This window comes from Sorghum bicolor, chromosome 2 (assembly GCF_000003195.3).
Source record: "Sorghum bicolor cultivar BTx623 chromosome 2, Sorghum_bicolor_NCBIv3, whole genome shotgun sequence".
NCBI classification, from domain to species: domain Eukaryota; kingdom Viridiplantae; phylum Streptophyta; class Magnoliopsida; order Poales; family Poaceae; genus Sorghum; species Sorghum bicolor.
The window spans coordinates 1,188,016-1,206,674 of record NC_012871.2 but is presented as its reverse complement, the minus strand read 5'-3'; the positions used below and the strand labels follow the sequence as shown (position 1 = coordinate 1,206,674).

General features: G+C 42.7%; 2 protein-coding genes and 1 pseudogene across 8 annotated transcripts; all 3 read right to left on the bottom strand.

Annotated features, from left to right (window-relative positions):
* On the bottom strand, window positions 55-2,527 carry LOC8084258 (putative disease resistance RPP13-like protein 1). Its single transcript, XM_002459211.2, has 2 exons — window positions 2,063-2,527; window positions 55-1,899 (listed from the first exon to the last, which is right to left on the bottom strand). The coding sequence occupies exon 2, from the start codon at window positions 1,879-1,881 to the stop codon at window positions 415-417; it is 1,467 nt and encodes a 488-aa protein (XP_002459256.1). The 5' UTR covers window positions 1,882-1,899; window positions 2,063-2,527; the 3' UTR covers window positions 55-414.
* LOC110432335 lies at window positions 2,627-7,045 on the bottom strand. 7 transcript variants are annotated; one of them, XR_002449753.1, is made up of 4 exons: window positions 5,600-7,041; window positions 4,911-5,007; window positions 3,211-3,556; window positions 2,627-2,970 (listed from the first exon to the last, which is right to left on the bottom strand). XR_002449753.1 is itself a non-coding variant. In XM_021452526.1 (2 exons), exons 1-2 carry the CDS (start codon window positions 6,762-6,764, stop codon window positions 2,867-2,869), a joined length of 1,269 nt encoding a protein of 422 aa, XP_021308201.1. In that variant the 5' UTR covers window positions 6,765-7,045; the 3' UTR covers window positions 2,627-2,866. The 7 variants fall into 7 exon arrangements, 2 of the variants coding, with proteins under 2 accessions (XP_021308201.1, XP_021308202.1); XR_002449754.1 differs by having other exon boundaries at window positions 3,211-3,443; XR_002449755.1 differs by having other exon boundaries at window positions 2,882-2,970; window positions 3,298-3,556.
* LOC110432317 lies at window positions 7,980-13,831 on the bottom strand (annotated as a pseudogene).

Sequence of the window (18,659 nt, the reverse complement as noted above, 5' to 3'; positions counted from 1 at the left end):
TGTGAATGTTACAGGAACACACTCTGCATATATAACACTTCAAAATTCAAGCTGTAACTTGTAAGCCATAGTTTTCATTGGCATATTGCAGTAGATATCTTAAAATTGGCGTGTTGAGCACACTCTGACTATGATAAGAGGAGCAATTACATAAATTCCCAACGCATTAATTCAAGTGTACACAAGAAACAGAGCAGACATTTTACCGGATTTGTGTATCTATGCAGCTAAAATCATGCGATTTTTTTTTGTTACAACTAACTGCAGTCAATTTCAAACACCTGAAAGATTGTTGGTAACGAGACTCTTGCTTGGCTTGCAACAGGGTGCTTGGCTTGCATCTCCATAAGAACTTACACTTCAGAATTGACTCTGCTGTAACTCATGTTCCTGCTTGAACCGGAAAATGACAAATTAACAGAATGTAGCTCTATCTTTCATAGAACGCTTCCTCTTCGCACCTGTAACTTTTTGCTCTCGAATCTCACAAACATTGATGTAGCTGTAGTAGGGGGCTAACTGGGATCTCCATGCTAGGACATCAAATTTTCCATGTCGCTTAATGCTTCCATACAACAAATCTTGGATTCTTATCTCCGGAACCTCCTCTTGTGAAGAACGGTGATACTGATCATAAATGATGATATCTTCGGAAGGTATAGCCATTCTTCCATGCTGTACAGGTCTGTTTTGGAACAGAAGATCTAATGGATGCACGCCGAATTCAGAGACATGCTTCTGGATGATCCCTCTCAAGAAGCTCAAAACCTTGTGCCAAAAGTGTATGTTAAAATTGTCCCTCAAAAAATAAGAGGTGACGTACGCTGCAATGATTGAACGTTTCTGCGTTCTGGCTATCTCCATGGCCAGCTGTGCAAGTCTTGGGTGTGTCTCAGGATCCATGCTTCCAAATGTAAGTGTCTTGAAGAAATACCAATATGCCTCCTTGGAAAGAAACTTCAGAGTTAGAGCTGGTGTTGTTCCAAACTTTGCAATCTTGTCTGAATGGCTTGTGACTATGATTTTACTACCACTAGGAAAGCTCTGTTTGGAAGCAAGATATAACCTATTCCATGCATCTTCATACAGATCTCCAGATAATTCAATAACAATAAGAAATCTGTTGCCTCTGTTTGAGTTTGGCATACAATTTTGATGTTTCATTACACATCCTTCTCTGCAAGCTAGCTCATCATTTATAAAATTGGAGTCACACAACCACAAAATTTCTGAGAAATAATCACGGACTCTTTCGTCCTTGCAGACATGAGTGACAAGGGTACTCTTGCCGACTCTGACTGGACCAACAATTGGCAAGACCTCCAATTCTTGAGAACTATGAGGCTGTGTGTGCAACAGGAATTTGATGACAAGTTCTACTTCCATCTGGCGACCAAACATGCAGTTACCCAATAGGATATGCATGCTATAAGGTTGGCGATACAGACGAGGGTAGGTCATCAAGAACATGACCAACTCACTCAGATCAACAATCATAGAGCTCAGTGTGTCTAGTGCCTCTTGTAGCTGTTCCGTGAAATGTGCAGTTCGACTGAAGAAATAGGGATCCTTTGCAGATAGTACCTTGGATAGGGACATAAAATGCCTACCGTCCTCTCCAGAGTGAGGCTGGTACCTGAACGCATCAAGTGCATAATAGCCTTGGTGGATGGCATCTCTCAGCATGCCCAGCTGCTGGATCATGGCTTGATTTGTGATGTGTCGTCCCATGGCCTCCTCGTTGATGACCTCTGCTCGGAGAAGAGCCCTTTGCAGGTTTTCCTCCATGTTCAGTGTCTGCGGCTTTGACCACTTGTTAATGATGAAATTTATGGATTGAGATATCAGCTCACCCAGGACTGCAGAAAGGAATGTTTCCATGTGAGATCTCCCTTTCTCCTGTGGAAGAGAACACAATAGGATGGGTAAGAAAACACTGGGTGAGTTTTGATGTTTTGGAATTTCTGTTCTATGCTTCAGGTCAAAGCTTCAAGGAGAGAGAGGTCGTTGGGCATATAAGAACAACAAAATTGAGATTCAACAGTCCATTCACATGTTTGACCTTTGGGATTGCAAAGACGTCTTCACCTGGTTACTCTGACTGACTTTTTAGTTTTGTTTGAACTTGCTACCAGTTGGGATACTTCCAGAGAATCCGCACAGCCCTTGACTGTAGAATTCCAAGTCTTCACTAAGTGAACCACCGAGACAGCACCATCTATGAGCTGTGTAATTACTCTGTAGACCACCTATGATATCATAGTCACAAAAATCAGATTGTTAGCTTAGCAACTAATTTATATTAAGCAGTGTCCTCAGTTGCAGTTTTTAGCCATCTGGCTTAACAGGAGTTGCCTCCAGGCCAGACTTTGCACTTTTTTTTTTCAGCATATAACTTGTCCTCAAAGGTTGTTAACTGAATTTTTACTTAGGGGGTATTTGGTTGGGGGTGTTAAAATTTAACAGGTATTGTAACATTTTTATTTTATTCGACAATTAGTGTCCAATCGTGGACTAATTAGGCTCAAAAGATTCGTCTCGCAAATTATTCTCTAGCTGTGTTTTTAGTTTTGTAAATAGTATATATTTAGTACTTTATGCATGTGTCCAAACATTCAATGTGATGGGAGTAAAAAAAAATCTAGAGGAACCAAACAGGGCCTTAGCATATTGCAGTAGATACCTTTAAGTTGGTGTGATTTGAGCACTATGACTATGATTGCAATCATTCAAGTGTACACAAGAAAACAGAGCAAGCAGTATACCAGATCAAACTGCTGCACAGTTACAGTACAGGTCCTTGACAGATCTGTATGCCTATTCAATCATGTGATGTCAAAAAAAAAATTATTACAACTAACTCCAGTCAATTTCCAACTCTTTTGGGCCAGAGATTGGTGGGATGCCAAATCTTCTTGAACCAGCGAGACTCTGCTTGGCTTGCCATCTCCATAAGGCAAGGACTCATGCCTGCAAACCACCAAACGTGACTGTGAGGTTCTGTTGACAGAAATGGCCTGCTGGGTTGAACTGAAAACATAAAGCGGAAACCGCAGGCTTCAAGCCAAGGCTCATGCGTCTGGCTATGGAGTAAAACCAATATCAAGGAAGGATTCACCATATTCCATGAAAATATATGCCAGAAGCTCATGCGTCATTATGTACTATGTAGATATAAGCAGTATCACTTAAGATATGAAATAAGCTTACACATCAGAATTAACTCTGCATAAACCAGAAAATGACAAAATTAACAGAATCTGGCTCCATCTTTCATACAATGCTTCCTCTTCACACCTGTAATTTGGACCTCAAATTTTCCTTGTCTCTCGATGCTTCCATACAGCACATCTTGGATTCTTATCTTGGAACCTCCACTTGCGAACACTGGTGATACTGATGAAAAATCATCAAATCTTCAGAAGGCTCTTGACTGCCGCCGCCTAGCAAATGGATTAAAAAATAAACCATTCTTCCAAGACTGCAGAAAGGAAACTTTCCATTTGGGAGTTCTCTCTTGCTCCTCAGGAAGACAACGCTGCAGGAAGGGTAAGAACTACGAAAACACAAGATGAGTATTGATGTTTCTGAAACTCACTCTGTAGTCTGTATTCTATGCTTCACATCAGAACTCAAAGGAGAGAAAGGGCATATAAAAACAATTGGGCTCAAGAAGCAAAAGCATATAGAAAAATCTAAATTGAGAGAGTCAATAGTCCATTCACATGTATGACTTTTGGGACCCTTACCTTAATATTCTTATCGATTTTTTATTTACTTGCTTACACTTTCTACTGATTGTCTACTTCGATAGGTACAGCCCTTGACTGTTGAATTCTGACCCTTTGTACTGATATTTTATTTACTTGCTTAGACTTTCATACATCACTATCTACTATGTAATTTCTCTGGAGAGAACTTATGATACGAGAGTAAAAAAAATTCGATTGTTAGATTAAAAACTGATGTATGCTCTGTATAACAGCTAATAAATATATTCACCAGTTCTCTGTTGGACTTTTTGGCTAACTGACTGAACACGAGTTGCCTCTAGGCCAGAGTTTGCGCTACAAATTCCCAACTCTCTGTGTTACTCCGTATTTCAGAAGGATAGCACTCTGCAAACCTTACCTGAGCAATGGAATAGCACATACTCTGACAATATCTTGATTAAATATGAAAAATGTATCCTAATCCTTTTACACTCATAAAACTGCTGCTGAAAAGTGCGTACAGATTACAGAATAAGAATGACTAAAAATCAATCAATATATGCATGCCTGTCCTATGGAATTTTTTAACTGTTCAGAGTGTGATGCTACTGTCTGATCATTGACCACATCCAGTCACCCTTTCAACAATTTCTTGTGTTTTCTTCTGTGAGTGAACAAAACATACGACTCAGTAGACACAGTGAAGACCCATTCCTACCTAGGACTTTTAAGAATTTCTGTATGAACTGAAGTACTGAAATCATCCATGCAGAACTCATACACTTCATATAGGGACTGGACGTTTTGATGACTGGTGCTTACCAAAAGTTTAATTCAATACTCCAGAGCATTGAACACCTCCTAATACTGAAAATGGTACCAAATGGATGTCAGGAATTATTTCCTTTCTTCCTCAACTCTGATGTTTCAGGCCATAAGATATGGAATCAAACTAAAATTAAGCAAAAGTTACACAGTACATACAAAAGCGCAGAACATCAAATGTTTGTTTTCTTGAGCATACATATGTACACAGAAGGGAAATCGCATTCATTCTAGAATTTCATTCCAAGCTACAATTCAAGGAACACACAGAGTTAACAGTTTACACACAAGGCAGTGATCAAACTAACAAATTTACAAGATAGAATTCTTTAGACAAAACATAGAGCCCTTGAGTTAAAACCAGGAACCCACCGAGAAGCAACTAAGTTTCCCCTTGACTGAGAAACCAGCACATAAGCACCTTATGCACCTGAACTTGGCCCCTGACCAGTTGAGGCAACTTCCAGTGCTACAGAAATACACAAATTTAGGAAATAACATCAGCTGGTTGAAACCTATTACCGTTTATTAGAAAATGGTTTCTGACCATGCACGAAAAACATGTGCTGGGCAATCAAACAGACTACCAGGTAACAGCTACCCTTTGTGACACTGAAAGATTAGGTCTACCAAGAAATTGAAAGTGTACAAGCTCATGTTGGTAATACTGTTATTTTTTCTTTTTCCATTCTCCTGCTGGGTAGTTTACTGGACCAGGCAACATTTAGATAAGTTTCAAGACCGCACATTCTGCTCAATACAGGTATAAACAGAGGACAAAACAATTCTAGGCATATCTGCAGATTTGAAGCATGGTAGCATACATATATAACGGTAAACATTTTGTTTTATTGGATCGTGATATTCCACTACTAATTCACCGTTCATCACAAACAAACTTTTTTTTTGTTTCCTTTTTTGTTTTTTGAAAGATTATACTCTGTGTTTTTCTCTTTTAATAAAATCCAAGTAGGGGTTTACACCCCTCCTATTCCATCAAAGAAAAAAGGTACTGGGACTGCGATAAATACACACAGGGCGAATCCAAACGAGAGAATTACCTGGTGTGTAGAAGCTCATGTAGGGGAAAATGCCAGAGAAGGCAGTGTCGTTGAAAACCTTTGTGATCTGGAGAGACTTGAGATCAATGGTGAAGAGCCCATCACCCGTCCTCACAATAACGACACCGACGCCCTCCACAAAGCTAACCACATCAGGAAAGGCTGAAATGGCACCAGCAGGGAGCAGCGTGTCGAGCTCGACGGCTCTGGTATGTACCCAATCCCCATCACTTCCAGACCGCGCCTCCCTCGCCCACAGGTAGATCGCGGACTTGCCTGCCGTGGCGAGTCCCAGACGACGACCATCCTCCCTGCTGGCGAGCACGACGCGCTGCCAGTGAAAGCGTGGCTGCGGCAGGCGCACCACCGCCATCTCCCGCGTGCGCAAATCAAACTCCAGGGCCGCCGTGCCCGTCTGGAACGCGAAGTAGAGCGCGTCCCCCGCGAGCGCGCTCGGCGCGAAGTCGACGTTGTCGTCGGGGTGCCGAGCGGACGCGGGCGCGCTCCACGCGGCCGTCTCGGACGAGTAGACGTGGGCGTACATCTCCGCGTGGTTGGTGCCCACGACAACGACGACGAAGTGGCCACCGCCGCCGGAGCAGTCGAGGTGGTCGCAGGCGGCGGCGGCGGCGGTGGTGGCCGCGGCGGCGCAGAGCACCGCGGCGTTCCAGCTGTAGGGGTAGTAGGGCGACCAGGGGAGGCGGGGCAGGTCCGTGCGGCGGCCCGTGGCGGGGTCCCAGACGGCGAGCTGGCAGTCGACGGGCGCGTCGCGGCCGGTGTCCCGGCGCAGGAGGGCGCGGCCGTGGCGAGCGTCGAGCGCGAGCCAACCGCCGAGGAGAAGGGCGCCGCCGCCGCCGCCGTCCGTGCCAGCCCGCGCGGATGCGGGTGCGGGGCGGAAGGTGGAGGTGGGCACGAAGAGGGTCCCCGTGCCCGCGTCGGCGAGGAAGCCCAGCATCGGGGGCGACGAACCCCCACGCCCGCGGTGGAGGTGGAGGTCGCGGTAGCGGCGGTGGAACCGCGGCCCCGTGACGAGGCGGCGCCAGCGCCTGCAGACGAGCGCGGCACGGACGAGGCTCGCTGGGTCGGCAGGTGGGAAGCGCAGCAGGACCTCCTCCACCAGCTCCTCCATCAGCGCGCTCGCTGGCGGTGGCGGATCTGCTTCCATGGTTGGCCGGGTGGGCCCGAGCAGCGAAGGGCGGCGCGGCGGCGGAGCAAGTGAAGAAGAGGAGGGAGTGGTGGGATCTGCTTCTCTGTTCTGCTTCGTGCTCTGCTTTTGCGGTTTTAGGCGTGGGGTCCAGGTGGGCCCATGGGAGCAGAGAGACAGACTTGGTCGTCAGATTCAGCTAATTTTCCCAACAGCTGAATATTCTGCTAAGAGCATCCCAACCGTTTTGCAAATAAGCTTTGCATTCATGTATTTGCAAAAAAGTCTTAAAAACACTTATCCAACGGTTTGGCATTTAGACTTTGCAATTTTGTTAACTTGGCAAAAAGAGAGGAAGGATTGGCATATATGCCAAACCTGTTCACACTTGGCATTGGGAAATTGGCGCGAAGTGATTAATGCCAAACCATTGGAGATTGCCTCTTTTCACCTTTGCCAAATTTTTTTGAGACTTGGCAAACTTCCTCATTTGCCAAACCAATTATGCAAAACGGTTGGGGATGCTCTAAGGCCTTGTTCAATTCGCAAAAACTTGTGAAAAACGGCACTGTAGCACTTTCGTTTTTATTTGACAAACATTATCCAATTATAGAGTATCTAGGCTCAAAAGATTCATCTCGCGGTTTACAGATGAACTGTGCAAATAGTTTTTGTTTTCATGTATATTTAATGCTTCATGCATGTGCCGCAAGATTCGATGTGACGCGGAATCTTGAAAATTTTTGGCAACTAAACAAGGCCTAAGGCTTTATTATCTGAACGTAGTCGGGACATCAATCCGCATGTGTGACGTGGATTGAAGTAAATTTAAATTAAATTTCACTCCAATTTATTCCAACATATGTGGATTAAGTTAAACTATAGTAATATCTAAATAAGACGTGAGGTGGTAATAGATTCACAAGTTAAGTTTCTATGATCAGTCAGCAAATAAACATCACTTTCCTCTACTTTTGGGTGCAATAAGCAAATGTCCAAATCTAACTAAGAGAATTCCACATCACTGTTGGAAATGAAAGCACAGCATTATCTGGCGACTTCACATTTGACACACCACAGCCTGCGAGTTAAAATTTCTAAATTGACCTAAACTTGCTCAAGGGAACACAAAAGCAAAAACGATTGGGAAAACATCTCAATGGTTTTCTACTTCTATATTTGAATATGAAAACAATATCGAAAGCAGTAAAATTGGACACGAAAATAAACACGAACTTACAGAATATCTAGAATTTTAAAAATCAAGCCAGATTATGACAAACACTGTCTTTTGCAATCTCAATTGAATTCACTTCTAAGCTAAGTAATGAAACCTGGATTCTGACAACGTGATATGCTCACGCCTAGGGATAGCGTGAGACAAGTCGTTGTGGCCCGATCTTCTCGTAGGATTCGCGAACTTGATAACTTGTCGCTGTGTGACCTGGTGAAGAGGCAGTGCACCGCGAGGCTGTCCACGCGACGAACTACCGAGACAATCACCCTTCCACGTACCGACGAATGACAGCCCACGCAATCACGCCGTATAGACGTGAAGGCACAAACTGGATGAACCGCAGTTCGGCGTTCTACAACTCCCTCAGGAATCGAAAGAACAAGTTTTGCAAGCCTCTCAAGACTCACGCACAAACAAAACTCCACGAGTTTGTGTATTCTGAATTTTAACCAAGCAAGATGTGTCCTTTCATTGTCTAGTACAAGGGATATATATAGATAGGGGCGTTCAGCTTTGAATACATGACAGCATGCACATCCACTAGTGGATTTCGTGGCTGGTTCGCGCGTCTTCTCAGCTTCTGGCAGCAGTTACTAAAATGAGCATAACTCTTTATTGGGAAGTCTAAATAATGAACCGTTTGATGGGCTGCAACATAGACTTAAAGATGCTTTCATCCACCTGTAGAATGCCACGTAACTCCTTGTATTCTGTCCGTGGTGATGCTTGGAATTTGTACCATGGGTCAGCCATCTAGCTTCTGGTTGCCTTCTCATGCAGAAGTAATGAACCACCATTTTATTTATGCACACGATAGGCTTCTTGGTTCAGATGTCCAAAGGCTTGAATCCATCTTCATCCCATGCTGGTTCATACCCTCCATCATTCCTAAGGACATTGAAACAAGAACTCAAAAGTATAGGATCATTCAACATAAACTGATTATTAAACATAAGGTTAGCGTTCACCTAAGAATGAATTTCCTTCTCCAATTGTTTAGCTCTACTTCTTGTAATTGGACCACTTATATCAAGTGGAGTTTCATTTGAAGATGAATGAATGCTAGGGATGTCCTCATCAGCCTCCCCCTCTTGAGAAGGAGTCGTCCTCGACTCAGGCTCACCAATAAATGGAAGGAAGTCTTTGACATTGAATGTTGGACTAACATTGGAATATTCAGGTGGCAGCTCAATTTTGTATGCATTATCATTTATCTTTTTTAGAACCTTGAATGGACCATCACCTCTAGGTGATAACTTACTCTTACGTTGTTGGGGAAATCGATCCTTGCGTAGATGCAACCACACGAGGTCACCGGGCTGAAATGTAACCTTCTTCTTACCTTTGTTCGCTTGCTTTGCATATTGTGCTGATTTCTTCTCAATATTTCTTCTTGTCTCATCATGTAGCTTCTTGATAAAGTTGGATCTCTTCGCTGCATCCAAGTTAACTTGTTCCTGTAATGGTAAAGGCAAAAGATCCATGGGAGTATGTGGCTTAAAACCATAAATAATTTCAAATGGACAAAAATTTGTTGTGGAATGTAGTGCCCTATTATAAGCAAATTCGACATGTGGAAGACATTCTTCCCACTGCTTCAAATTCTTTTTTAGCACGGCACGCAGCATGGTGGACAGGGTACGGTTGACAACTTCAGTTTGCCCATCCGTTTGTGGGTGACAAGTGGTGGAAAATAACAACTTCGTGCCAAGTTTAGCCCATAATGTCTTCCAAAAATAGCTCAGGAATTTTGTATCTCGGTCTGAAACAATAGTCTTTGGCACTCCATGTAAACGAACAATCTCCCTGAAAAACAAATCAGCAACGTGTGAAGCATCATCGCTCTTGTGACATGGAATAAAATGTGCCATTTTTGAGAAGCGATCAACAATAACGAAGATAGAGTCCCTCCCCCTCTGAGACCTTGGTAATCCCAGAATAAAATCCATGGATATATCTTCCCAAGGTACAGTTGGGATTGGTAATGGAGTATAGAGACCATGGGGATTAAGGCGGGACTTAGCTTTCAAGCAGATTATGCAGCGCTCGACATGTCGTTGAACATCACGTCGCATATGTGGCCAAAAGAAATGATCAGAGAGCATGTCCAATGTCTTTTTGATGCCAAAATGACCAGCTAAGCCACCAGCATGTGCTTCCTGTAAAAGAACTTGACGAATCGAGCAGGCTGGAATGCATAGTTTGTTAGTTCGAAATAAAAAATCATCATGTACATAATACTTGTCCCAGCCTTTTCCAGCAATGCAATGAGAGAAAGGTTCTTTAAAATCAGAATCAGTTGCATAGAGTGTTTTAATGGATTCCAAACCAAGCACTTTTGTATCTAATTGAGTAACCAAACCACACCTTCTTGACAAAGCATCTGCAACAATGTTATCTTTACCACGCTTATGTTTAACAACATACGGAAATGTTTCTATGAACTCGATCCATTTAGCATGTCTACGATTCAGTTTGCCTTGACTTTTTAAATATTTCAAAGCTTCATGATCAGAATGGATGACAAATTCTTTAGGTAACAAATAATGTTGCCAAACTTCCAAAACTCGAACTAAGGCATAAAGCTCTTTATCATAGACAGAATAATTCAGATGTGGACCATTTAACTTTTCAGAAAAGTAGGCAATAGGTTTACCTTCTTGAAGTAGCACACCTCCAATGCCAATACCACTTGCATCACTTCAATCTCAAAAGTCTTACCGAAGTTAGGTAGCTGCAGCAGTGGTGCTTCACAAAGCTTTCTTTTTAACTCTACAAAGGCTTGCTCTTGGTCATCTCCCCATTTGAATGGAACATCCTTCTTTGTCAAGTTGTTAAGTGGTGCAGCGATCGTGCTGAAATCTTTAACAAATCGTCGATAGAAACCTGCAAGACCATGGAAACTTCGAATTTGGCTCACATTTGTAGGAGTAGGCCAATCCTTTATTGCCTTAACCTTCTCTTCATCAACCTGGATGCCATCTGCAGTCACAACAAAACCAAGAAAAACAACACGATCTGTGCAAAATGTGCACTTAGCAATGTTGGCATACAATTTCTCTTCCCTCAAAACAGCAAGTACTTGATGGATATGATCAAGATGTTCATCAAATGATTTGCTATAGATCAGAATATCATCAAAATAAACAACTACAAACTTGCCAATGAAAGCTCGTAAAACATGATTCATTAAGCGCATAAAAGTTGAAGGAGCATTTGTCAAGCCAAAGGGCATCACAAGCCATTCATACAAGCCAAATTTGGTTGTAAATGCTGTCTTCCATTCATCACCAATTTTCATGCGAATTTGGTGATAGCCACTGCGTAAATCAATCTTGGTGAAAATAGTTGAGCCGCTCAATTCATCTAACATGTCAGCAAGCCTAGGAATGGGATGGCGATATTGTACAGTTATAGCATTAATGGCACGACAATCGACACACATGCGCCAAGATCCATCTTTCTTAGGGACCAAAAGTACTGGAACAGCACAAGGTGATAGAGATTCACGAACATACCCTTTGTCCAAAAGCTCTTTTACCTGTCGCTGAATTTCTTTGGTTTCTTCAGGATTAACACGGTAGGCTGGACGATTGGGAAGAGAAGCTCCAGGTACCAAATCGATTTGATGCTCAATACCACGGAGTGGAGGAAGGCCAGATGGTACCTCATCAGGAAAAACATCTTCAAAGTCCTGTAAGAGATCAAGAACAGCACTAGGCAGCGATGAAGGTAAATCGTTAGTTGAAAGTAGGACCTCCTTGTGCAAGAGCACAAAGAATGGGGCTGTGGTGTTCCTCACTTCTCTCAAATCACTCCTGCTCACAAATAAGCACTCATTTTGGTGGTGTTGTTTTGTAGTGGAAAGAGGCTTTATGTGGCTAGATTGGTTAGAAGTCTCTCCCTTACTAGTGTTGGCAGCCTCACTCAATTTTCTTTTGTCAGATTCTTCTTTTTTCATGCGAGCCACATCTGAAGCATAGATCTCTTCTGGAGATAATGGAACAAGAACCACCTTCTTGTCGTTGTGGATGAAAGTATACTTGTTAGACCGCCCAAAGTGCACCGAATCCACATCAAACTGCCATGGACGACCCAACAGCAAATGGCATGCTTGCATGGGTACAATATCACAATCAACCTCACCATGATAGTCACCAATGGAGAAAGACAAACGAACCATGGATGAGACCTTCACTGTCCCTGAATTATTCAGCCACTGCATATGGTAAGGGTGTGGATGGCGGCGTGTTGGTAGGCCAAGCTTCTCAACAAGCAAGGCACTAACAATATTATTGCAGCTCCCACCATCTATGATGAAACGACACACTTGACCTTTCACTTTGCATCGGGACTGAAACAAATTATGACGTTGTCCTTGTTCAGCAGCAACAAACTGAGTGGAAAGAACTCTTCTAACCACCAAATAAGGAGATGATCTATTCATTTTAGAAGGCTCCAAATCAGGAAAATCAGCAAGCAACTCATCAAAATCAGCACTAGTAATCTCATTAGAATATGGAGAAATAACATCTTCTATCATGTCACTGGGAGCAAAAGTTAGAATAGGTTGAATAGCTAAACAATTCAGACCTAGCTCAAAAGTACCATCCTCAGCTGAATACTCACAAGTGTCAAGAGTATGATCTGCAAAGACATTGTGAAACTCGTCCTCCTCTTCACTTTGTGAATCATATGAACCATCAGCAAGGGCAATAATCGTACGACGATTGGGACATTCAGCTTGCTTATGCCCATGACCACCACACTTAAAACACTCAATCTTGCTTGTATGCCTTGGGGCTGCAGTAGCAGAGGAGCTGGACTGAGTAGAGCTTACAGCTTTGCCTTTGGAATCAAAATGTTTGGAAGAAGTTGCACGAGATGTAGGTGTGTGCACCCCTGACCCGTGCTGCTGTGACTGGCGCCATGAAGTAGCACTATTATGAGCTGAAAATGAAGCACGATCTTTATAAGATCCAGCAAGTTGTCGTTCTGCCCTTTTTGCAAAATGTACCAACTCAGTGAGACATGTGTAGTTTGTCATATCCACTTTATCAGCAATGGGCTTATTGAGGCCAACCAGAAATCGAGCCATTGTGGATTCCTCATCTTCAGTTATCCCTGTACGAAGTAAACACATTTCCAATTCTTGAAAATATTCATCAACAGTACGAGTACCTTGCACAAGACGTTTTAGCTTCAAATGTAGATCACGAGAGTAATATGCAGGAACAAAACGACGTCGCATTTCCCTCTTCATGTCTTCCCAAGTAATACGATCATGTCCAGCGCGTCGGAGTTCAGTACACACTTGATTCCACCAAGTGATTGCATAGCCTGAAAACTCAATTGCAGCAAGCTTTGCTTTCTTGACAGGAGGATAAGGATACAAATCAAAGATCTGTTCAACCTTAGTCTCCCACTCAAAATAATCATCAGCACTTTCTTTTCCATTAAATTTTGGAATAGACACTTTCACTTTGCTTAAACCATCATCATCAAGGCGACGGTGGCGGTCACGATAACCACGATGGCCACCATGGCGATGATCATCCATGTCAGACAACATATCATCATCACCATCATAATCTCGTCCACCTCGAACAGGAATGCGCCGAGCACGACCAAAATTAAGAAGACCATGACCACGCCCGCCACGTCCACGACCAGCGGGACGACGCGGTGGCTCATCCTCCTCGTCAATATCATCATCCTCATTTGGTGGCGGTTCTCGACGTGGTATGTTCAATTGAAGAGTTTGGAGCTGCTGCACCAAATCATTCATTTGTGTACGCAACTCCTGAAATTCCTCCACCGAAACAGCGGCACCATCTCCACGTCCTGCCATGTTAGTAGAGGAAAAAAAAGGACAATATATATGTGGAATCACTCCCTCACCACTTACAAAACAAGTTCTTTCTCTCCCTGAAAAGAGCAAGAACCGGGGCTGCGATCTGTAGGGAAGAGTGATTGTAACAGCGACGACGGTGCAACAACTCACGGTGCTTTAAGTGGAGCTTGGTGGGGTAATATGTTAGTGGAATGCACTGAAATGTAGTGATGCAAAACCAAATAATAATCCAAGAACAGAAGTCTAAGTTGCTGAATATAAAGGAAAGGATGCACAAAGAAAGGAATGAGATGTAGTAAGTGGATAGATGATCACCAATTTGCACCAACCGAAAACTTGTTGCTGCCCAAACCCCTTTTTGGTGTGCTGCACACAGTTCTCTTTTTGTTTTTCTTTTTTTTTTCTTTCTTGCTTTTCTTTTTTTTTCTCTTTTTTTTTGGAACAAAAACTCGTTTTCAGTCCTTCTTTTGACCCATAGACATCTTTTCTTTTAACCTCTGTGTCAAACGCAGCACAACTTTCAACTAAAGGGGATCACTAAGATGGATGGTGCAGCACAAAAACAAGAAACTGCGGTGGGAAATATGTGGCGGTTAGAAAACAAGGGTGGGATGGGTGGGTATTTTTTTTTGTTTATATATACGCAGCAAGCAATGATGATCAGATCAAGGGTGGGATGGATGGGTACATGCAGCAAGCAATTTGATGATTAGAACAAAGATAATAACTAGAACAATGTGGAAAAGAAAAATTCAGCAACTAGACAAATATTAAAGGATTAAAACTCGATAAAGCAAACTACAAAATCAGTAGCACATATGAATTTGGGCTGTAGGTTTTCTTTTTGGCTCTCAGTGGACAGTAGGTATTTAAACTCTATCCTACCAAAATCAAGAACAATCCTACCGAGGAAACGAAGGCTTTGGTACCAGATGATATGCTCACGCCTAGGGATAGCGTGAGACAAGTCGTTGTGGCCCGATCTTCTCGTAGGATTCGCGAACTTGATAACTTGTCGCTGCGTGACCTGGTGAAGAGGCAGTGCACCGCGAGGCTGTCCACGCGACGAACTACCGAGACAATCACCCTTCCACGTACCGACGAACAGCCCACGCAATCACGCCGTATAGACGTGAAGGCACAAACTGGATGAACCGCAGTTCGGCGTTCTACAACTCCCTCAGGAATCGAAAGAACAAGTTTTGCAAGCCTCTCAAGACTCACGCACAAACAAAACTCCACGAGTTTGTGTATTCTGAATTTTAACCAAGCAAGATGTGTCCTTTCATTGTCTAGTACAAGGGATATATATAGATAGGGGCGTTCAGCTTTGAATACATGACAGCATGCACATCCACTAGTGGATTTCGTGGCTGGTTCGCGCGTCTTCTCAGCTTCTGGCAGCAGTTACTAAAATGAGCATAACTCTTTATTGGGAAGTCTAAATAATGAACCGTTTGATGGGCTGCAACATAGACTTAAAGATGCTTTCATCCACCTGTAGAATGCCACGTAACTCCTTGTATTCTGTCCGTGGTGATGCTTGGAATTTGTACCATGGGTCAGCCATCTAGCTTCTGGTTGCCTTCTCATGCAGAAGTAATGAACCACCATTTTATTTATGCACACGATAGGCTTCTTGGTTCAGATGTCCAAAGGCTTGAATCCATCTTCATCCCATGCTGGTTCATACCCTCCATCATTCCTAAGGACATTGAAACAAGAACTCAAAAGTATAGGATCATTCAACATAAACTGATTATTAAACATAAGGTTAGCGTTCACCTGAGAATGAATTTCCTTCTCCAATTGTTTAGCTCTACTTCTTGTAATTGGACCACTTATATCAAGTGGAGTTTCATTTGAAGATGAATGAATGCTAGGGATGTCCTCATCACAACGGTTTATGCTCCCTACACCTGCTGGAAAGATGGAATTCCTAAACTGGTTTGGTGGGATTGATATGCCTGATGATGTTGATTGGTTGGTGGTGGCGGATTTCAACCTAATCAGAAGGCCAGAAGATAGGAATAAAGAAGGGGCTAATCCAAATGAAATGTTTGCCTTCAATGAGGCTATCAGTAGGCTTGGGCTGATTGAATTACCACTACATGGAAGACACTTTACTTGGACTAATAAACAGTTCCCTCCTCTTCTAGAAAGGCTTGATTGGTTCTTCACATCTAATTCTTGGACTTCCAAATTCCCTAACTCCCTGGTCAAAACTCTTGTCATGGAAACATCTGACCACTGGCCTTGTGTGGTAGAAATTAACACCTCGATCCCACAAGCATCTTTTTTTAGATTTGAGAATTTCTGGCTGAACCATGAGGGATTCCCACAGATAGCAGTTAATGGCTGGTCAGCTCCTGATGAAATTATTGATCCAGCCAAGAAAATAACTACAAAATTCAAGAATCTCAGAAAGAATCTAAGGATCTGGATGAATCAACTACCAGGGCTCAAAAAAACCATCAGCAATATCAAACTAGTGCTAAATATGCTAGAAACTTTAGAACACTACAGAGATCTATCAGTTGCTGAATGGAACTTTAGGAACCTGGTCTCTGAGAAATTGGTAGTGCTACTGAAACAACAAAAAACATATTGGAAACAGAGAGGGAAGATTAGATGGGTCAAGGAAGGCGATGCCAGCACCAGATTCTTTCACAACCATGCCACAATAAGGCACAGAAAGAATAATATTACATGCCTTAAGGACAGTTCTGGTAATGCAAGGCATAGTCATGAAGCCAAAGCTGAAATCTTGTGGGTTGCCTTCAAAGAGAGAGTGGGAAAGAGTGAATTCACTCAAATATTATACAACTTGGATCAAATGCTGCAGCCTGATGATAGTTTACATTCTCTGGAAACTCCATTCACGAGGGAAGAAGTTGAGAATGTGGTCAATAACTTACCAAATAACAAATCTCCTGGCCCCGATGGTTTCACCAATGAGTTCATCAAAGGTTGTTGGCCCTTGATAAAGGAGGATTTTTTTGAAGTTATGTGATGGTTTTGTCTCTGAGGAAGTTTGTCTAAGAAGTATTAATAGTTTCCACATTGTACTCTTGCCAAAAAAAGATGGTCCTCAGGAGGTGTCTGATTATAGATCAATCTCATTGTTGAACTCTTCCATCAAATTGATAACCAAGATCTTGGCTAACAGATTACAAAGACCTATCATGAAACTCATCCATCAAAATCAGTATGGCTTCATAAAAAATAGATCAATTCAGGACTGTTTAGCATGGGCTTTAGAGTACATTCACATTTGTCATACATCAAAAAAGGAAATTATCATCCTGAAATTGGATTTTGAGAAGGCATTTGATAAGATTGAACATGCTGCAATGCTGGAAATTCTTAGAGCCAAAGGGTTTAGACAGAGATGGATAAATTGGATGAAGGCTATCCTAGATTCAGGGACCTCCTCAGTCCTATTAAATGGAGTACCCGGTAAAGTTTTTCATTGTAGAAGGGGTGTCAGGCAAGGAGACCCTCTATCCCCATTGCTCTTTGTCCTTGCGGCTGATCTACTCCAATCTATAGTCAACAAGGCCAAGAACCAGGGCTTGCTTAATCTTCCAATCCCTATGAACTACACAAATGATTTCCCAATTCTACAGTATGCTGACGATACCTTGTTGATAATGGAAGCCTGTGGCAGACAACTTTGGACCTTAAAAGCTCTCCTACAATCCTTTGGTGACTCAACTGGTCTTAGGGTCAACTATGCAAAGTCTTTCATGGTGCCGATCAACACTAATCCTGAAAAGCTACAGCACCTTGCAAGAACCTTCCAATGTGAAGTTGGTAGCCTCCCTTTCACCTACCTGGGATTGCCTCTGAGCCTCACTAAACCAAGAGTCATTGATTTTTCCCCTCTAGTGAGTAAGTGTGAAAGAAGACTTGCTGCAACCTCAGTTTTCTTAAATCAAGCAGGAAGGTTAGAAATCACCAATTCAGTCCTATCAGCATTGCCCTCATTCTGCATGAGTACTTTCCTTTTACAACAAACTGTCATTCAACAAATTGACAAATTTAGAAAGCTTTGTTTGTGGAGGGGGGCTGACTTTAATGCAAAGCAAAAACCAAAGGCAGCATGGACTAGTGTATGCAAATCAAAGGACCGGGGGGGTCTGGGAGTACTAGACATCAAGACCCAGAATGAAGCACTAATCTTAAAATACCTTCACAAGTTCCTAAATAAAGTGGACACTGCTTGGGTTTCTCTGATATGGGAGAAATATTACAACAACGGAAGACTGCTGGGTGATAACAAAAAGGGCTCCTTTTGGTGGAGAGATGTGCTGAAGCTCCTGGAAAAATTTAGAGGAATGGCCAGAGTAATGCTAAAAGATGGTAAATCCTGTCGCTTTTGGGATGATCTTTGGAGTGACGAAATTTTATCCCACAAATTCCCCGAGTTATACTCTTTTGCCAAGAAGAAGAAAATTAGTACTGCTGTTGGTCTGTCTACTACCCAGATTCAAGATCTTTTTCGTTTACCGCTTTCTCAAGAGGCCTTTCTACAGATGGGGCAGCTTCAAGAAACAATGGACAACATGGTAACTAGCAATGACCCTGATATTTGGTTCTACATTTGGAATACAAGCTACTTCTTAGTCAAGAAGACATATAAGCATCTGTGTGGTCAGGCAAACATTCACCCAGCTCTCAAATGGATGTGGGCAAGCTCTTGTCAACCCAAGCATAAAATTTTCTTTTGGTTACTGTTGAAGGACAGGTTGAGCACTAGAGAACTTTTGAAAAGAAAACACATGGTACTACAGAGCTACAATTGTGCCCTATGCAATACAAG